The 22185-nt window shown below is 40.6% G+C and overlaps 1 protein-coding gene across 1 annotated transcript in view; it reads right to left on the bottom strand.

Annotated features, from left to right (window-relative positions):
- Positions 1 to 22185, bottom strand: part of COL6A6 (collagen type VI alpha 6 chain) — a 104522-nt gene that overhangs the window by 14852 nt on the left and 67485 nt on the right. Inside the window, exons 24-32 of the mRNA XM_023540035.2 lie at positions 20678 to 20740; positions 19303 to 19353; positions 17206 to 17241; positions 16382 to 16444; positions 10309 to 10371; positions 9314 to 9349; positions 9169 to 9205; positions 6656 to 6667; positions 3369 to 3862 (exon numbers count right to left, since the gene is read on the bottom strand). Coding sequence (XP_023395803.2) covers positions 3369 to 3862; positions 6656 to 6667; positions 9169 to 9205; positions 9314 to 9349; positions 10309 to 10371; positions 16382 to 16444; positions 17206 to 17241; positions 19303 to 19353; positions 20678 to 20740 — 855 coding nt within the window. The remainder of the gene's footprint in view (positions 1 to 3368; positions 3863 to 6655; positions 6668 to 9168; positions 9206 to 9313; positions 9350 to 10308; positions 10372 to 16381; positions 16445 to 17205; positions 17242 to 19302; positions 19354 to 20677; positions 20741 to 22185) is intronic.

The following is a 22185-nucleotide window of genomic DNA, read 5'->3' as shown; positions in this document are numbered from 1 at the left end:
AGCAGACTTAAAAAAAAAAAAAAGGGCTATCGAAAAGAGAGGAGTCCTGGGTGGTGCCAGCTATTAACCCCCTTAGCTGTTAATCAGATGGTTGGAGATTTGAGTCCAGCCAGAAGCACCTCAGAAGAAAGGCCCGGTGTCCTACTTCTGAAAAATCAGCCACTTGAAAACCCTACGGAGCACAGCTCTACTGTGACACACGTTGAGTCCCGTGAGTCAGAACTGACTGCACCGAAACTGAGTTTTAGAAGATAGACACATTTCTTGTAAGTATATTAGAAAGCGAGACACTCCTTATGTTAGAATTCCTAATGTGGCCTGGTGGTCCAGTGGTTAACAGCTATGGCTACTAATCAAAAGGTGGGTAGTTCGAATCCACCAGCTGCTCCTTGGAAACCCTACAGGGCAGTTCTACTCTGTCCTATAGGGTCATTATGAGTCCGAATTGACTCAATGGCAACAGGTTTTTTTTTTTAATGTACAGCAAGTAAAATTTCACCAGAAGTAAAAGCTAATTGTCAAAGGAATTTAGAGGAAAATTCCTAGGGCAAAACAAAGCTGAGCTTGAGATTTTCCAGTCAAAAATGGTCTTCTACTCTAGAAGGGATGACCAGTTCATCAATCAGCTGTATACCATTGCAAAAACTTTCCAAGATGGTAGCCATTTGCTAAGAAACATAGGGAAATCGCTCCATGCTATCGGAGCAGCTGCTCCTGAGTCCTGCCACACATCTGTACAGGCGCTCAATTTCAGATTGGACAACTGAACTCAGATGAATCAAGATTTATAAAATTCATGGTAATGATGAAACAAACCAGGTCTATAAAATATGACCTCAAAATGAAGACGCAGGGCAGCATGGTGCCCGTAGACCTTTGAGTTCTGTTCTTAAAAAATAATAAACAAAAGCTTAAGGTTCCTGGGTGGAGCAAATGGTTAAGTGCTTGACTACTATCCGAAACGTTAGCTGTTCCAACCCACCCAGAGGCATCTCAGAAGGTGTTCTGCTCTGCACACATGGGGTTGCCATGAGTGGGTACAACTCGATGGCAACTAACAATAACAACAACAACAACAAAAGCACAGTTGAAGAGAACAGTAGAAGAAAAAATAAAAGAGGGGAAAAAAAGCACAATGGAGAGGTACAAATGTAATTTCTCTTCTGTAATGTCAGGGATTGAGTTCCAACCAACATGTGTCTATACCTCTAGCCCTTCTAGACGACCCTGTTCATCATCTAATGTCAGCTTTCCGGGTCTCTTGTTTTTCTAGTTTACTCTTATATCCCCAGAGCCTAGAACAACACCTGGCGTGTATGAGGTGCTCACTAAACATCTGTTGGATGAATGGACCTTGGGACCAATTCTAGCTCCTCTCTGCATCTCTAGCTCTCATGCCTGAGGGATGCTGAGGACCAATGCTGCTCTGATTTATGACGGCCTATGATCAAGAACTTGAATCTTCATTGGTGCTTTTTTGAGATGAATTCCTTCAAAAAAGTGCAAAGAGTCTCTAGGCTATTTGGGTAGAATCGAGAAACCAGATTCATTAAGCTCTAAGGGAGAGTGTTAGCACTCAAAAATTAAGGGTGATGGAAAAATTTGGGTGTGGTTGGGGTGATGGTTGAACAATGTGATGAACATAATCAATGTCACTCAACTGTAAATTTGAAGATTGTTGAAAGGTAAGCATTTTGTTTTATATATATATATTTACCACAGTCGGACAAGCTAACGAATAAACCAAAAAACCCCAAGAAAATATGTCTTTGTAAGTTACTTGCTGTGCATATGCCTTTGGGTGAGTGGGTGGAATTGTGTCAGTTACGTTTATACCACAGCACCGTCAGTTATTTGCATCTGTGCCTAGATGAAGCCAAGAGGTGAGGGGGGCCCTCAGTAAACAGGGAATGATGAGGACTCTGTGTGCTACCAAATTCACGTACAGAACGTTTGAGTTGCTGCTTCTCACTCAGCAGCTCCATTTGCATAGCCTATCCCCAGTCTTTTCTAATCTATGTGTATTCTCTTTTCTGGCCCTGACACATCAGCCTTTCGTTTGCCTAATTCTGAGAGGTAGTTCAATGATGCTCACAGCAGTTTTGGCTCCTTTACAACCTCTACTTCAGGATTCTTAAATTGGTTTCAATTCAGATCATGCAACTGAATATAATAATAAAGCAAAGCAAAGTGCTTACTTCATCCTAGGCACCTATGCACCTGCATTATAAGACCTAATCTTCACATCAACTCTAGGAAATAGGTACTGTTTTCCGTATTTTACAGGTAAGTACTATATTTCAACTCTGTTTTGCTTATTTAACCACCTTTACGTAAAATTATAGAGCTGGAAAGAGCCTTAAAAGACCATTTAATCCTGGCCTCCAAGAAAGATAGACAGAAGTTACCTCAACAGGTGAGCGGCCCCTATAAAACTGATATCTTGACCACCTGAATTTAGTCCATGCCAACAGTAAATCAAACTTGCAATCCAGAAAGTTCTTTCTTAAACCTAACCTGGAGTTTCTTATTGCTATTACATTCAGTTTCTCTAATATACTCAGTTTCTCTAATATAAGGTTTTTCTCCACTAATGTTTTTTTTTCACACATTTGAAGAGCTTTGCTACTTCCTTTCTCTAAATGAGACAATTTTCAAATGGTTAGCCTTTAACAATACTGCTTTGCTGCTCTTTGGGGTCCCTCTTGAAGTTTTCTACATGAATAAAGAAGCAAACTCCATGTTAGACCAACATGGCCGTCTTGATCCGCATGTGGTTTACTCAGGAACGTTACACATTAAGATTTTAATCCTCAATCCCAGTAACTATAACTAGAGTGGCTTTTCTTTTTTAAAATTTGGATCTTTTCATGACTGCTTAGGTTATAAAATCAGCCAATTGTTTTTCATCCAAAAACCACTCCTCCCCTGGCCATATTAGTGACATCCATGCTGTTTATGGTCCTTCCTGGTTCAGTATCTTGAGACCCTGAGGCAACTCAGTAGCCCTGGGAAGCAGTAGAATAAAAACCTGGATTTAAATCCTGACGTTGAGACTTATTAGCTGTGTGAACCTGGGTAAATAGCTTCTCCAGGATCAGTTTTCTCATCTGTAAAATGGGAATAACAAGTCTATCTCTAGATACCACCTGTGAGAATCAAACAGGATAATGCATGTGAAGGGCTTAGCATGTTGCTGGTATAATAGTAACAAACAGTTATCACCATTACTCTCTACCAACACAGAATTAAAAAAATTCAAACAAAGAATCCTAATTTTGAAGACAGGAAAGTATAGTTATACGTCTAGAGGCTTGTGAACACACACACAAGATAATAATTGTTGGGCAAAAGGCTAATCCTCTTACCGCAAACGCCCGCTTGACTGAAGGGGTGTTGCTGAAAGCGATCACGACGGGAGTGATGTCAAGGGCGCTGAACTCCATGGTGGCTGTGGTGATGGAGTGGGCATCGGCAGACTGGCCACTGCTGAAAAACGTGGCGATCCTCCTGGTGTGAGCCCCTGGGAGGGTTCGCTTGAAGACATTCCTGGAAATAAACCTCATTGCTTTGCCTATCTCCCTGCCGTCCGAGGAGCTCTCATAAGGGATGGCTTCGATTTCCCTGAGAAGTCGGCTCTTGCTGTAGGTGTCTGAGAAGCGGATGAGGTGCCTGGTGTGGGAGTTATAGGAAAGGACGGCAACGCGTGCTCCCACGGGACAGCTGTTGTCCCGGACTTTAACTTCTCTCATGAGGGACAAGATCATCGCCTTCATCCGCTCAAAATCCTGCCTGGTGACATCCCGGGACTGGTCTAACGCAAACACCAACTCAGTTGGATGCACAGGGCATTCGGGCTTTCCTGAAAGGCAAGAGAAGCCAGGTGCCATTGAGGGGACTCTGACTCATGGTGATTCCATGTGTGTCAGAGTAGAACTGCATTCCATAGGGTTTTCAATGGCAGGCCTTTCTTCTGAGGTACCTATGACTGGACTTGACCCTCCAACCTTTCCTTTAGCAACAGGGTGAGTTAACTGCAATGGGCTTGGTTTTTGGTTATAAGTAAATTACCATTTCTTTCTAAACAATAAAGAGATCACAGAAATGTGAGGTCCACCAGCTCTTCATAAGCTAGCTCAGGAACTCACACCTGCCAGGGCTTGCCCAGGAGGCAAGGACGGAGTCCCCTCTGCCATGGGGCCAGCAGGGCCTTGCCCACCTTAAAAAGCACTAGGTTATTATTTCCTTCTGGTTCTTGGCACCATGACCTCCGTGACCAAAAGGAGTTCTTAGCTGGCCAGTGAGAAAAAAAATGTTCAAAGCCAAATTACACTCTTCACCTCAATGGAGACAGGAAATGTTTTATTAGCTTTTGAGCCAGACTAAGTGGGTTGAACAGATATTTAAAATTTTTTAAGGTTATGTCATTTTTTTAATAAAAATAAAAGGAGTAGAATTACGACCAGCCACTCAGGTGGTTCTGCTAGCATTCTGGCTGGGTCATTATTTGCATAGAAAGCTTCAGGTGTGATTTGGAGATAAAGGAAAAGAAGATTCACAGTGCTGCCTGAAGATATGAAAAACTTCAAGTTTTTAGGAAAAAACACATGAAGGCTAACTCAACTTGCAAAATACATCCTCCAAAACCCAGCAAACTGCAGGAACCCTGAGGATTCTGAAGAATGATGGGCTGGATGCCATGGTCCCTCGGAGGCCCTCCTGAAGGCATCATCACCACATGGAGACCCAACTTGGTTCTCTGGCCACACACTACATAGTGACGGCTGCTGCTTGTCACAGACCAGGTGACGGTGAGGATGGAGGGAGGCAAGGGTCAGCTCCAAACCACTGCCATGTAACTAACACACAACACTGGTGGCCCTCGTTCAGGCCACCTCATCTGTGTCATGAACACCACGACAGCCTCCTGACAGTCCTTTGACTTCTACACTTGTCTTCCTACTGTCCACTCTCCCCATAACAGCTCAAAGAAGCTTTAAACAATGTCTATTGGACCATGCTCCTCCCCACAATACTTTCAATAAGCTCTTCACTACTGTCTAATTGGAAACCCTGGTGGCACAGTGGTTAAGAGTTATGGCTGATAACCAAAAGGTTGGCAGTTTGAATCCACGAGGTGCTCCTTGGAAACTCTATGGGGCAGTACTCCTCTGTCCTATAGGGTCGCTATGAGTCAGTAGCAACTGGTTTGGGTTTTTTTTTTTTGGGGGGGGGGTACCAATTACAACTCACATAAAAGCCAGCCTCCTTATCATAACCTGCAAAGCCCCTGCTTACTTCTCCATTTTCTCATGTGCCGATCGCCCCCCTTGTCACTGTGCTTCAGTCATGCTGGGCGTCTGTTGGTTCCTGGGACCTGCCTGTGTGTTCCATGGCCTTGTACTTGGAGTTTCCCTGTGAGAGGCTCTGGCAAAGCTGGCTCCTTTTAACTATCCAGTCTGAACATCAATGCCACTGCCCCAAGAGATGCCCACCATCCAGAAACATCTCTCCCTTCCTACAACATGATTCTGTGTCAGGGCATCTCTCTTTCACACCAACTATAGATCCTGTAAGAGGTGCAGTGGTTAAGCCCTCGGCTGCGAACTGAAAGGTTGGCGGTTCGAACCCAACAGCCACTCCTTGGGAGAAAGATGTGACGATCTGCTTCCTTGAACATTTACAGCCTTGAAAACCCCATGGGACAGTTTTACTCTGTCCTATAGTGTTGCTAGGAGTCAGAATTGACTCAACAGCAATGCATATAAATCCAATAGAGTCCCTAAGTGGTGCAAGATGTTTACATGTTTGGCAGCCAATTGAAAGGTTGGAGGCTCAAGTCCACCCAAAGGCACCTCTTCCTGAGAAACAGCCATTGAAAGCCCTGTGGATCACAGTTCTATTCTGACACACAGGCTGGTTACTGATTATAGATCCTGTAATTCTTTTGTTTATTATCTGTCTCCCCCACTAGAATGGAAGCTCCTAAGGGCAGGAACCACGTCCATCTTATTCAGCCCTGTGTCCCCAGTGCCTAGGACAGAGCCTGGCACATAGACGGCTTTCAGTAAACATTTGTTGAATGAGTGAACAAGCGGTCAAAGAGCATGATGGTGAGGGATTTACACAAGAGCATCATGTAATAAGCGTTAATAAAATACTTGAAAACTAGCACTGAAAGGAATTCAGCCAACTTGGAAATTAACATCAGGATTGAGCTGTACACTCAGCTTAACTGCTAGCTGAACATCTCTGATTTATTCTTCACACATTTGCTCTCTGCACCTTAATCTCTAACCACCGGACTATAAAGATGACGTGAAAAAGAAAGAGAGAAAGGGGGAGAGAGAGAGAGAGAAAATGAAGGGAAAGAGATTTTTTTTTTTACAAAAAATCTCATAGTTAAGTGAATAGTAAAGCTAACCATTAAAATATTAATAATAAAAAGAAAAGCAAACCAGTTGGTTGAGAAATAGTGTGAAGCTCAGCTAAAAGTGAGTGATTTATTGGGTCTGTGCTACCAGTAGACGGCAGCAAAAAAAAGCGCGAATAAATTTATATTGTTTGGCAGGCAACACATTGTTCTAACTCATCTCTCCAGATGTACAACATTTTGGATCTTGATTAAAACACACTGTAAATAAAGATTACTCACCGCGTCTGCCAGCTGGGGAAGAAGAACAGAGGAGACTGGGTTATTATTTGGTAAGAGAAGGAGTTCTGTACCATACAGAAAAATCATCGCAGCCGAGGTTCTGCCTGGGTGTTTTTTATAGACGACCCACAAATGAAGGTGGCAAGTAGGGTATGGAGAATTTGTGGACAGAACCTAGCATGTTGGTGAAAGCTACTTCTTTCCATGGGGAAGAGATGGGAGTAGTGGTGGGACAATAAGTCAGCAGCCTGCAGTCGGCCGTCAGAGACAAAGGACCTTTCCTGAGGGGGAACACGGTCCTGCAGGGAGGTTACTGAATCTGGAAAGCTAACAGGCCCTAAGCTGTCTTTAGTCTGAATATACTTCCGGTTTCACCCATGTAAATATCTGTAGCTAGTGATTTTGTGTATGTCTCAGTGTTGGGATGTGCGTGTATTTACACATTCTAAATGTCAAACGTAGATTTACTCTGAAGAAAATGAAGCTTAAACTTTAGACTTGCACGGTACAATACAGCAGCCACTAGCATAGGTGGCTATTTAAAATCTAAATTAATTAAAATTTAATGAAGTTAAAAAAAAAAAAAAAAACAGCTCCTCAGTGGCACTAGCCACATTTCAAGTGCCCTGTATCTGAATGTGGCTAGTGGCTACTGTATCGGATAGCACCGTGGAACACTTCCATCATTCCAGAAAGTTCTACTGGCCGGTGTTGCTTTAGCCTCTCATGTGCAGGGGCCTCTTGTGAGGCCCTGGGAGGGGTGCTCGCCATATGTTCACACAACGTTTTTATAAATGCCGAAGTCATTGGCTGTGATTTCTTTTCTTGTTCTAAATAATACTTACCAGTGAAATAACTTTGTACCTACTTTTGGATTTATAATTGTATATCAGGCTCCTCGAATTTTAAATGATTTTAAAAGACCCCATCACACTTGGATCTGCCCCTCAGTCATTAAGTTCACATGGCTACCATGTTAGAAAATCTACTGTGCTGAGTCAGCCCCAAAGCAAGCAATGTTCATGACCCAGTGTATAGATTTGATTCCCGTCATGGTTCTATTCTGATAAAACACAAAGGCAGAGTTAAGGTCAACACAGAATTGAAAGTTTTAAAAAGTCTCTGTCTTGGAAACCAGTTCTCTCTATAGAAATGGACTCTAATTTGTCTATTTTTCTCCCTTAAAATTCCTTGAGGTAAATTTTGGCTTCTTTCAGTCACCTTGTTTATTTGGGTAGTCGTTAAGCATTATAAACGAACATGAAAAGTTCCCTCTCTGCTAATCCTGCAATGGAATTCCTATGATGGCACTAAAATGTATCTTGATAGAAGAGTGTCATGGACTGAATTGTGTCCCCCAAAATATGTGTCAACTTGGTTAGGCCATGATTCCTACTATCGTGTGGTTGTCCTCCATTTTGTGATTGGTATAATTTTCCTATGTGCTATATAAATCCTAATCTCTGCCTGTGGTTAATGAGGCAAGATTAATTATGTTAAAGAGGATTAGGGTGAGATGTAACACCCTTGCTCAGGTCACACTCCTGATTCAATGTAAAGGGAGTTTCCTGGGGTATGGCCTGCACCACATTTTAGCTTATAAGATAAGGGAAGCAAGCAGAGATGGGGGGACTTCATACCACCAAGAAAGCAGCCCTGGGAGCAGAGCGCTTCCATTGGACCTGGAGTCCCTGTGCCTGAGAAGCTCTTCGACCAGGGGAAGATTGATGACAAGGACCTTCCTCCAGAGCGGACAGAGAGAGAAAGCCTTCCTCTGGAGTTGATGTCCTGAATGTGAACTTGTAGCCTACTTGACTGTGAGAGAATAAATTTCTCCTTGTTAATGCCATCCACTTGTATTTCTGTTAGAGTAGCACTAGATAACTAAGACAAGGAGTCTGCTATGAGGGTCTTAAACAAATTCAGAAGAGCATTTACCAAATCAAAATGCTTTTCGCTTTTAGAATTTTGAGAGGAAGAGGGGAGAAAAAATATCCCCAGAAATGAATAATTTTACAAGCGAGTCCATTAGTCCAACTAAGAGCAAGTAAAACATGCCTTTCTAGGAAAGGAGCAAGAAACAATGAACTGAAGTCAGGTTCCCACCCACTAGGTCACCCTGTTATCATGGCTGCCTCTTTCACACCAAGTGAATTCAATCCTGTCAATTAGCGTCAGTTGTTAATGCTCATTTGAAAAAAAAAAAAATTCAATGTGACTCTTCGCCGATGGATTTCACCATCAGGAGAGTTCTGACCTCATCCTTCAATTTCCCCTACATAAAAAGCACTAGATATATTATTATTTAGCTCTTGGAATGGGTTCAAATAGACAAGCTGGCTGCCAGAAAAGAAGTTAATAGTCGCCCATCTGTGCAGACTCAAAATATATGCAGTGAGATCTCTAATTTTAAGAAATTGGCTGGTAAATTGTCTCAATTCAGAGTGCACAGTTTGCTACTTTCCTTCTATGAATAGTGACACCTGGGTGACCATTTTCAGCAGGGTACTTACGACTGTTGTCCCGCACATACTGGATGAGCTCACATGTCTGTAGTTCACAAATAAAACAGAGAGAATTAGCCAGCAGACCACTAGGTTCTCACATTGAAAATACATGCGTTTAATGCGGTGAACCAAGCACTCTTGGGATACATACCGAAAATGAAGCCCATCCTTTGGCCCCTTTCATGCCCTAGAAGAACAAAAAAACGTGGGTTTCATGGCTCTGAATACGCCAGTAGCCAGAATGTGCACCAATCATTACCCTGACAAAGTGATAACCTTTCAAAGTTCTTATTCTTTTTAAGTTAGAGGGGGGGAAAAATAAAACAGGCAAGATACTCATCGCCTAATTAACAGTAACATTCTAGGAGGAATAAACTGTAAGCAGCAAGTCGGACCCATGCAAGCTTCCCAAGGCCACTTTCCTCTGGCTCCATCTTTGGCTAACAACAATGGAGATGACAACTGGAGATTGGCACTCAGGGCTGCGGAGCAGACTATAGCTCAGACTAGATAAGGCTGAACCATTCGTCTGCACCGGCCCTCCTTAAGGCGGGGCTTCCGAGTTCCTCAACCCCTACACCTGGCCTTGGTCGCTGAACCTTTATCTGTTCCTTTCATCAGTTTTGATGACAAAGGGACCAGGCTCAAATCAAACATCTGGAAAGGTAATCATATATATAAATATTTGGGTTGGGAATAAAAGGGGAATGTGGAATTTGCTTTAATTTCATATGCTCAATCCCACATTGGAACCAGGAAAAGTTTGGCTACTCAAGAAAAAATGCAACGGAGCCTCCCTCCCAACTCCTGAAGAATAAGTTTCACGTGCATGCAACTTTTGATCATTTATTCACTTTCCTCCAGCCTTCATTCATTCACTGATCATTTACTGAATGAAACGAGAGGGTGATTTTAGACTAAGACTTTTAATTTTCTCTCCATTTCCCCAGCTTTCAAGAGATGGCAACTGATTATTAACTGGCATTTTCCCTCCTCTCTCTGACCACATAAAGGTGGAAAAATAGTGAAATGAGTGGCTAAGCAACAGAGGCAGAAATCATGCGCATTTGGACAATGACGGCGCCACACACTACTGGCTCTTCTGGTGGAAAATGACTCGGTGTGATTTATGGATTTTCAACTTACCTTGCGTCCAGGGGGTCCTGGCTCCCCAGGGGATCCTGGCTCTCCTGGAAGCCCAGCAGATATCTTGAAGCAGAATTTATTTATTTTAAAATTATATTTATACACATATATATGTGTGTTTGTGAGTGTATGTATGTTTTAAATTGTAAAGGTAATACTCTTTTACTTTAGAAAGGTGAGAGATTTCTAGAAAGCAAACAGAAGAAAAAAAATTCCCAGAAATCCCAAATAATCCTCATTAACATTTTCTCTAGCATTTTACTATTTATTCTTTCGGTGTTAAAATACATATTGATTTTTTAACTTATTTGAATCATAATTTTCTTTTCCCTTTTAAACAATATCTATCTTATGGACATCTTCATGTAACTGAATATTCTTTGGCAAAATCATTTTTCGTGGTTGCTTAGTAGTCAGAATTGACTCGATGGCAATGGGTTCTTTTTTTTAGTATTCTTTTTATTCTATGCATGCACCATGATTTATTTAATCAATCATTTATTGATGGCATTTAGGTTGTTGTAATAACCAATATTATTATAAAGTTATATGCATAATTACGATTATTTCCTTAAGAAAGCTTTCTAGAGCTGTTAATTGCTGGGACAAAGGAGAGATTTTCATTTAAATGAGATGGTAGATGACTAAAGCAAAACTCAAACAAACAGAAAACCCAGAAAAACAAAAATTAAAACATAAAACTCCTGAGACAATAAGAACAAAAGAAATCTAACAGTTGGCTAGAAGTATTTTTAGTGAAATGGGGAATAACAACAGTAATAATAACAAAAGTTATTGAAGACTGTTTACTATATCCCAGACATTTTTCCATGTGCCTTAAGCATAAAATTTATCATAAAGGAAGCTACAAAATTTGGTCAGTGGTCCTTTCTTCATTCAAAATGCCATGGAATAGACAAATTTTATAGGAATAAAAAATGAAGCATTGCTTACTGAACAGCAAATAATTATTGACGACCTTTGGGTATTGCAATGATATTTACAGTGTAGTGAGTTGAGTGAGAAATAAAATAAAATAAACTTTGTAAGCCATGTTTTATTTATAAGATACAGGTGAACTCCCAGGGGAAAAGATGGCAGATTGAACACATGCATTTAATTTTGCCCCCTCCCAGTATCCTACTAAAACGACAATAAGTAGATTTTTTTGAAAAGCAAAAGACAATAAGATGCAGAGAACGAGACAATAGCTGTAAAATCTTGGATACTGGGAAGCAGGTGTATGTATGTGAAATGACTTAGCAGACCTGAGAAAGCTGATTCCTAAGCCAGCAGCAGGGAAAGCCAAGAACTGGTGTGTTTTATACTGCACAGCCCAGTAAGGCTCAGGAATAGTTGGCAGCAGGTGCCTTTAGAAGTGGAGGTGAAGAGGAGAGGCTAAATAAGGGAAGATTCATTGAACATTATTTTAGGAAACCCCAAATCTCCTTCCTACTCTCTATAGTTGGGTGAGGGTCCTTTTTCTCACTCCAGCAACAGGCAGAGGGGTAAAATCAATGGGTCTGGACTGGGAGGTTCCAGGCAGGGTGGGGCCAGAGGTACCATAAGAAAACATTAAACAAAATATATGCAGTGCATGTGAGACCCTCAGCCCTCTTTTTCCATGTGGCCCCTAGAAAGCTGGCAGACAGTCTTTGACTTCCTGGCAGGAAATTGCAAGAATCTTCTCAGGGGAATCAGACTAGTCAAAGAAGACTTAAAGATACTGGTCTGAGAAGTTTGCTAAATAAAGAGCTCAGCCAGACCACTTTGCAATGAAACTTGTAGCTGACAAGCCCTCCCTATGCGCTCAGCTTCCATTCAGCCTTTTTGTCCTCAGTTCTTAAGCATGAAGAGACCGTGCATTTATCAGACATGTGAGAAAGAGACCAAAACAAATACAAGAAAACTGCAGGAAACAGACTATGTTGGGCAAGGAAAACTTACAATGTACCCGTTTATCTTCTCAGAGTGATAAGACATGATGTGTCAACTATGCAACAAGAACAGAATAGTATTAAAAAAAAAAAAGAACATTCAGAGAATAAAAATGAGCTCTTAGAAATTATAAGAGGAGGGTTATAAGATAAAGCCAAGAAAATCTCAGAAAGTAGAGCAAAAACACAAAGAACTGAAAAATAGAAGAGATAAGAAAATTAGAGGACTTGCCTAATATAACAAATGATAAAACCCACTGCCATTGAGTCATGGTAGGTATGCCAAAATTAGAGAAAACAGAGGAGAAGAAATCATCAAAATAAGTAATGAACAATTCTCTGAATTAAAGGACATGTGTTTTCAGTCTTAAGAGGCCCACTTATTGCTCAGGAAAATGGATAATAATGGGCCAGACATCAGAGCATAAAAACCATAAAATACCAGAACACTAAGGACAGAGAGAAGATCCAACAAGTTCCTACAGAGAGAACACTGGTCACACACAAAGGATCAGGAATCAGAATGGCTTTGGACTTCCTAAAGCAACAAAGAAGCCAGAAGGCCACGGAGAACTAATTGCCTTCCAAATTCTGAGAATCTCAACCCAGAATTGTATACTAGCCAAAAAGAAAACAATTACATATAAAGGTAGACTAGAGCTATTTTCAGATGTTGGCAGTATAAAAAAAATGTCCTTCTCATGCTCCGTTCTTAGTAGGCCACTGGATAAGTGTTCCATGAAACGAGAGAAATACAAGAGAGAGGAGTCTGGGAATGGGAAACAGAGATCCAACATGGAAGAGAGGTAAAGGGAATCTTGAGGGTGAGGGTGAAGGACAATCTCAGGGTGGCAGGTGGCATCAGTTGTTGAAGGCAGCCAACCCAGTTTGGACAGGTCAGAAGACTCTGGGTCAGGATTAAATTTGATACAATACCTAGTATATCTAAATGTCTTGAGAAGGATTTAGATAAATAGCAAACCAAGCAAAGTAAACCATCAACTTCTATGTAGAAAATCAATTCATAATACTTAAAACTTAAAAATCAAGAAGTAGCATGATATCTAGAAGCACATTGTCAATTTCAAAACAATCAAGAACTGAAAGTTGTTTCTGAGAAGGAAATGGGAAGGGGTGGGGGAGTGGTTCTGATTATTGGTTGCTGTTGAGTTGGTTCCGAATCATGGTGACCCCATGTGTTATAGAGTAGAACTGCTCCATAGGGTTGAGGGAGCGCAGGGATTGCCATTTTTTCGTTTAACAAAACTTGTAAAATTATTTGACCCTTTAAAACAGTAGGTCTTAACCGGGGATGGTGGTGGTGGTGGATTTTGCTCCCCAGTGGACATTTGATAATTTCCTAGATAGAAGTTGACGGTTGACTTTGCTTAGTTTGCCATTTATCTAAGTCTTTCCGGAGACATTTTTGGTTGTCATAACTGGTGGGAGGGGGTTGTTACTGGCATCTAGTGGGTAGAGGTGAGGGATACTGCTAAATATCCTGTGATGTATAGGATAGCCCCTCATGACAAAGAATTATCTGGCCCAAAATGTCAATAGTGCTGAGGTTGAGAGACCCTGCTTTAAACTATGTGCATGCATGAAGTTGATAAAAATATAGATACATACAAATATACATTTTTATACAAAATAAGACACATTAAAAATCAAGGCAAACTTAAAAAATTGCTCCAGTTGATTAAAAAAAAAATCAAGGTAAAGATGTAAAGAACTTAATCTAGGCAGATAGTCATTTCAAGAGAACTGAAGAGGTATGAAGAATTTAAGGCAAAGCTTTACCAAAATCTTCCAATGGAAACTTCAGCTCTTCCAAGGGGGCAACCTGGAATTTTTCACTATCTAAAACCTCAGCTTCAAATCCAAAAATACTCATGCAGAAGTAGAAAAACAGCTTGGTAGGTGAAATAACCAAGTTACAAACAGTGATACAATGCCCAACATGGGGAAGAAAAATAGAAATTCAAATATTTCCAAAGGTCAAAAGTTCATAGGTTTTCAATTAGTTTATTGGTTTCTAAAAATGATTGTTGTGCCATTGAGGGGAGGGAACCCAAGGAACTGCTGAACCTGTCAGCATGTGTCTAGTGTCTACTTAATTAACAAGCCAAGGGAAGTGATCCAGAGGTATTTCAAGGCAAAGTGACATCTGGGTTAATTTGAAAATCTATTCCAAATTAATTTTCAAATTATATCAGGCTTCAATTTTTTTCCTTAGAGCATAATATTAAAGGCTAGCTATTTTTTTTTATACAAAAACTAGTATGAGGAAAAGAATTCTAGGTGGAAAGCAATCCTCTTTGAGAGAAGGAGGTAGAAGAGAAATAAGAGTTTCCTTATTTTATCCATTTAAATCTTACTCCTAAAATCCACACAAATAATCTTTACACATAAAGCTCTTGTTACAGTCTGTAGGGAGACAAAAAAAAAAAAAAAACACTAGATCAGAGTAAAATTAACTATGATGACAAAACTGGAAAACCATCCCAAATATAATTTTTATCAGACTTCTTTTTTTGTGCTAACTGCCATGATATTAAGACCAGATTCCATAATCAGTGTTGTTCTGAAGAAAAAAGACAGAGAATGTTTTGAGAGACAATTGCCATAAAATTGTCTCTTCAATAAAACAGCCAACTCACATAAACGTGGTCTAAGTTATACAAAGAGTCAGCAAATCTAAGAAATCCGTTCTTAACCCGATGGGGCCCAAGGCAAGCCTGGGATACGGATGCCTGTGAGATGTACCGGAGACTTGTTTCCTCCAAGCCATCCAAGCATTAGGCGATATCTAAGCCCCTCCATAAAGACATATTTGGTTACAACATAAGTGGAGACTTCCTCACAAAAACTCAAGAGATACGCTCTTGAGCTAACCAAGGAGAGGACCTGTCAGTGTACACCTTATTAAAAATAGTTTCAATAAACCTTGATATTGAAGACAAAATGCCAGTGGGCATTAGATTGCACAAAACCTGACAGGAAGAAGGGATCACACTAACCATATTTTGGCAGTGCAAAAACTGTTTTGCACCACTTAAAAAACAAACAAACAAACCTGTTGCTGTCGAGTTGATTCTGACTCATAGTGACCCTATAGGGCAGAGTAGAACTGCCCTGTAGGGTTTCCAAGGAGCAGCTGGTGGATTTGAACTGCTGACCTTTTGGTTAGCAGCATGAGCTCTTAACCACTGTGCCACCAGGGCTCCAACAAGGATCTCTTAAAAATTTGTTGTTGTTGTTGTTTTGTTTTAATTTCTAGTGGTTAGAATGGTACCTTGTCCTCGAAAAGTTGAATTTAGAACTACCATATGACCCTGCAATCCTAATCCTGGGTCTATGTCCTGAAGAAGTGAAAGCAGCAGTGCAAACAGCAATGTGAACACCGATGTTCATTGCACTACTTTTCACAATAGCCAAAAGGTGGAAATAACTGCAATGTCCATTAACAGATGAATGAATAAACAAAACGTGGTATATGCATACAATGGAATATTACTCAGCCATAAAAAAGAAACGAAGTCCTGATGCATGCCACAACATGGATGAACCTTGAAAACATTGTGCTGAGCGAAGTAAGTCGGTCACAAAAGGGTCTCCCTTATATGAAATAAACAAATACCTAGAAACCAAAGAGTATTTAGTGGTTACCATGGGTGAGAGGGAGGAGGTATGGGGGAGCTTTTGCTTAGGGGGTATTGAGTTTATGTTAATACTAGTGGAATAATTTGGAAAAGGATTGTGATAATGGTCATACAACATAAAGAATGTAATCAATAGCACTGAATTATACATTAGAAATTGTTGAATTGGCAAATGTTTTGTTGTGTATATTTTTACCACAATAAAAACCAAAGACAAACAAACAAAAAAAGTCATGGTACTTTGGCAGCTAGAACAGGCGAATCTGTTCACTAACGAACAAATTCATGGACTGCTTGCCAGCACTGGGGGTAAGTAATATGCCGATTTCTCTTCCCCAGGTTGGTCTTACCAACAAGTAAGTACCATCTACAAGTCTTTGGGAACAAGTGACAACTCAAATGATTGTAAAACACATAAAGAAGGACTTCCCAAAGTAGCTGAGGTTGTAGACAGCTGGGATTTCAGAAGCTTACCGTTTTGCCTCTAGCTCCCTTGGGTCCAATTTCTCCTGGATCACCAGGGTCCCCAATCTCACCCTAAATAAGTTCAGAAAAATAAAACAAAATGATTATTATAATCAAACAAGCATATCTCAATTTTTTTTTAAACTGATCCAACATGAAGATCTTTGTTATATGTATTTCCGTCCTTAACAGTCTTCTTTGAAATGTCTTTTTTTGTTGTTGTTGTTTTGTATTTTCTAGCTCTACGGAGCACGCAGCATCCTCGTTGCTTTACTTTTCTGGCTCTCCAACTAGAACACAGGCTCCATGGCGACATGAACTGTGCCCTTTATTTTGTCCCCTGTCCCTAACCCAGGACTGGCATTTACTTAGCTCAGAAGTGAAAGCATTAAGTTAAAGGACACCCCTGCTAACTTATTATCTGAAGGTGTGTTACAAACACATTGGGGAAAACCAGCCAGGCAAAATCAGACAAACTGAGTTTTCTTCACATTTAACTTTCCTTTGAGCAAAGAAGAAAATATGTACAACAGAGGGGAAGGTGTATATCAGAGGAGAGAAAAATTTTTTAAAATTATTTTTCTCCCTTTACCCATGAGCTAAAAATGGAAATGGAATTTTTTTTTAATTATACACTTGTAAACAAATGCATGATCTTAAAACATGAAAAAAAAAATAGCCTGCTTCTTTCTTCCCTCTTTCCCTCCAGAAAGGTAGAATATTTATTATAATGAGCTATCCTTTTATTGTTCTAGGGTACGTTTCAGAACTTCAGGCTGATAAGTGAGCAAGCTTTTCTGAGTGATCTCTAGCTAATACAAAGCACACAGTACCTTAGGTCCACTTTCTCCAGGGAATCCTTCTGGGCCCTATAATTGACAGTAGGGAAGATTAACACATGCAACACATCACCCAGATACGTTCATAGTGATTTTAATTTTACCTGATACCTTGTTCGGTTTTAGTACTTCTGAACCAAAGAAGCGCCAAAACAATTGGAACCTGGTAATTGCATCTGCTATCTGAGAAACGAACCTCAATTTCTAAATTAAACTATTTGCTTAATTTCATCAAAATATCATGACAATCTAAGATAAGTGGCTAAGTGTCCACACCTGAGGAGTGATAAGTCGGCTCTCCTTCTATTGTGGGCATATCACAAGTTAGGTAGATGGTCATCTGCCCGTGTGCTTCTGAAACAGTCTGTAAAACACATTTCAGTGGAGCAATTTGGGGAGGCTACATAGTCTGACCACTGCCTGCCTGTCATTTTGTGGCTTGTGTGTTGTGATGCTGGAAGGTGTGCTACCAGTATTTCAAAAACCAGTAGGGTCACCCATGGTGGACGTGTTTTGGTGGAGTTTCCAGACTAAGACAGACTAGGAAGAAAGGCCTGGCAACCTACCTTCCAAAAAACAGCCAATGAAAACACTATGGATCACAACAGAACACTGTCTAGCTCTCTTGCCTTGGACATGCCATCAGGGGGGATCAATGGCTGGAGGAGGACATCATGAAGCAGAGAGCCAAAAAGGGTCAGGGAGACCCTTGGTGAGATGAATTGGCACAACAGCCACAACAATAGACCTGAACATGCTAGTGACCTTGAGGATGACGCAGGACCAGGCAATGTTTCATTCTGTTGTACATTAAGGTAGCCATTAGTAGAAGTCTATGGCAGTTATTTATGGTCATTCATTTTCTGGTCCTGTGTTTACCTTCTTTTGGACAAAGTCTGAAGAGGTATGATCATCTCTATTTGGTAAATGTTTTCCTGATTACTAAAGTATTATATGCTCAAAAATATATAAAAACAAAAGAATAGAACAAAGAAACATCACCCAAATCTTACTACCCAGGATCGATCATTACAAATATTTTGCCATTCTTTCTTTTAGCTTTCTAAAATATATTTCAGCATAAATGGGAAATATGATTTTCTAATTATAGATTTTTTTGACATTGTCAAATAATTTCTCCACTTCATTATAAATTTTTATATACATTCCATTTAAAGGATATCTAATATTCCAATGCTATAGGCTATTTAGTATTTCCTCTATCATGGGATATTTAAGTTGTTTTCAATTATTCCCTATTTTAGTGAACATTTCACTGGACATTTATTTTTTATTTTTTGGTTTATTTTTCCAGATAGCTTCTTGGATCATTTCTATTGGGATTTCACTTGGAATTACACTGATCCTTTGTATAAGCTTTAGACTTTCAAACAAGAATTTGGTGTGCCTCTCCATTTATTCAAGTTTTCTTTTCTATCTCAGTAAATCTTTGTTATAGGCCTCGTTTATTTTTCAGAAAGGGTGTTCTTAACTATATTATACTTTTGTTGATGTTGTAATTATGGTTGTTTTTTTTTAATTACGATTTCTAAGTGATTATTGTTGGTAGAGAGAAATCACTGGCTTTGGTACATTCATCTGTCTTACTTCCAGACACTTAAATATTCACTGACAATATAAAATTACTTTTTGATGTAAAATTAAAAGTGTTTATTTTTAAGTTACCACTTGGCCCAATGTATTCAGGAAAGTCCTGCAAAACCTCTCATGGATGGCTGGAGCCAACACTATAAAAGAACGCCACATCTTGGAATGCCTCCCTGAGTAAGCTCAAGCACACAGCTGCTAGGATTACATGTTCTGTTCAGTCTGGAACAAGTCAGGCCCTGGCCACACACCTCTGCAAAACGCCAAATTCATTTTCAAGTTTCAATCATTGCCTGTACCTTAAACCAGCAGGCGATTTTCTCCCACATCACATTCTCCACAGGGTACCAGCAAAGAAATTATCAAAATACCAAGACAGTCTTATTCACTATCTGCCTTTTTTTTTTCTCTTAAATGTGGCAAACAAACAAGCAACAACAACAAAAAATGGAAAATGGCCAGCTTCTAGCAGCTGTAACTTACTTTTTCTCCTTTAGTTCCAGCTCTACCACTACCTGGACTGCCATTGTCCCCCTGTAAACAAAGCAATGGGTTACAAACATCCCAGACTCAGAAAAAGGCAGATGCACTCACAAGAGGACTTTGATTAGGGGAAACTAGGGGTGGGGTCCTCCCTCTAGGGTATGCCACCGACATTTTGTGATAGTGACACTAAAGACAACTGTCAGTAACAGATACAATGTACTGCCCCTTAGTATTTTCATCTGTAAAACTGAAAAAATACTTACTCATAGTATTGTTTGGAAACACTGGTGGCGTAGTGGTTAAGTGCTACAGCTGCTAACCAAAAGGTTGGCCGTTCGAATCCACCAGGTGCTCCTTGGAAACCCTGTGGGGCAGTTCTACTCTGTCCTATAGGGTTTCTGTGAGTCAGAATCGACTCAACGGCAATGAGTTTGGTTTGGTTTTTTGGTTCATGGTGTTGTTATTGGGATTAAATGAGATAATATCAGGCATATAGTAATTTCTTAATAAAAGGAGCTAGTAGTATTATCTTTTGGGGATAACATGTGTATTCCATACCTTAGCTCTATTTATCAGTTTGTTAGATCAAAATACCAAAACCAAAAGCCAGTTGCCATCGAGTCAATTCTGACTCATAGTGATCCTTTGGTTAGCAGCCAGGCTCTTAACAACTGCACCACCAGGGCTAACCAAAAGGTCAGCAGTTCAAACCCACCAGCCATTCCTTGGAAACCTTATGGGGCAGTTCTACTGTGTCCTATAAGGTTGCTATGAGTCAGAATTGACTTGACAGTGAAAGGTTTGGGTTTTTTGAAATGCCTGGGCATTGACTACTGCCTGACCTATGCCGGAGGCCTTAATGAGAAGCCCTGAGCATTGGTGGAAGGATGGGTCTCTGATGAAGAGATTCTGATGTGACAAAAGATTGGAAGAAGTGTTATGGGGTACTGATGTCAAGTTTTGTCCATTTTACAATTTGGCTTCTAGAGCATCCCAGCCATGCTGTTTTGTACCAGGAAACTGCCCCCTTGGGAAGGCTGGCCACTGGCCAAGGAACTAAGCCAAGACAAGGATGATATGCCCCTCAATTTCTAGAAAACTGTAAGGCTAAACTGGGATAACCCATTGCTGTCAAGTCAATTCTGACTCTTAGCAACCCTATAGAACAGACTAGAACTGCCCCATAGGGCTTCCAAGGAGCACCTAGTGGATTAGAACCACCGACATTTTGGTTAGCAGCTGTAGTACTTAGCCACTACACCACAAACTGGGATAGTATCCTTAAAACTCTTTCAGAGAATCACACCAGGTATCGATCTATTGAACTAAAACATTCCAAGGGCCTGACTGAAAGTAGCGATAAAATGCAAACCGGCATTCCTCGAGGACCGGGCAAGCCAATATTTCCTTTATTCCCCAGATCTCCAGGTTCTCCCTGTTAAAGAGAACAATCAAATATGTCCTCAGTTAGGTTGTTACTATAATGGAAATCAGACAAAATGGCAGTGAGACAGCATTCAACCACATCTATGTGCACCACACACGCAACGACAGTGGGTCTGGGCTGTGCATGTTACACGAGAGGAACTGCAGCTGTTGGCCTGTGAGGTCTCTCAGTTGACAGCTGAAGCCTTAGTCTGATTTATTGTTTAGTGCAAGTTGCCATGTTAGCAGCCCAGTGACCCGAACCACACCCTTGGAAAGGTCTTACCAGGGCTCGAGGAGGAAGCGCTGTATTGTTTAACAAAACACTAACTAAACTGTTTCTTATGACCATCCATGCAAATCATCTGGCCGCTGCAAAGACAGCAGGTTTATTCATCCAATTCTAAGTGTGAATAAAGATACCCGAGGGAGTATGACATCCCTGGCAAGAGTCGCTGACTTCTTACTGGAAGAGCATCTACTGTGGGCTGTAAATCAACCTCAGTGTTACATTTAGGAAGTTCCAGCTATGTAGGAAAAAGTAACCCAGGCTTATTTTTTAACAAAGGGTGGTTAACTCCTTTAAAAAAAAAGAAAAAAACTTTTAATTTTTGAGTAGTTTTAGATTTGCAGAAAAGGTAGTACAGAGAATTCCCATATACCCAGACCCAGTTTCCTCCATTGTTAACATCACATTGATTACATTGGTATGGCACATTTGTCATAGCAAATGAACCAATACTGATCCGTTATTCCTAACTAATGCCCATACTTTATGCACATTTTCTTAGTTTTTACCTAATACCAGGGGCAGATTAACCAGTAGACATAGTATGCACAGCTGACAGTAAGCAAGGTAACCAAACCAAACTCCTTGCCGTTGAGTCGATTCTGATTCAGGATGATCCTATGGGACAGAGTAGTGCTGCCCCATAGGGTTTCCAAGGAGCAGCTGGTGGATTTGAACTGCCAACCCTTGTTAGCAGCCAAGCTTTTAACCACTGTGCTACCAGGGATCCGTAAGCAAGGCAGGCAGGGCTTCGTTGTGTTTGCTTACTAATTTGCAGTACATGATTTCACCTGGGTGATGTGGTGAAACCCAGGTGAAACTGTGCACTACAGATAAGAAAGTAAACACAAGTAAGGTGTTTACCAGAAGGTCAGCGAGAAAGAGGAAGACCCTCAAAAAGATGGTTTGACACAGTGGCTGCAACAATGGGCTCAAGCCTAACAACAATTGTTATGCTTGACTGGGCAGTGTTTCGTTCTGTTGTACATAGGGTCGCTATGAGTCGGAACCAACTTGACGGCACGTAACAACAACAACCTTGCTTATTGGGTAATCTGTCCCTGCCTAATGTCCTTTTTCAGTTCCAGGATCCTCACCACACTGCATTTAGTTATCTCCTTAGGTCCCTCTAGACTGTGACAGTTTCTCAGACTTTCCTTGTTTCT

Source organism: Loxodonta africana, chromosome 27, assembly GCF_030014295.1.
Source record: "Loxodonta africana isolate mLoxAfr1 chromosome 27, mLoxAfr1.hap2, whole genome shotgun sequence".
Lineage (NCBI taxonomy): Eukaryota > Metazoa > Chordata > Mammalia > Proboscidea > Elephantidae > Loxodonta > Loxodonta africana.
Note: the sequence above shows the minus strand (reverse complement) of the source record. Positions and strands in the feature narration are given on the sequence as shown.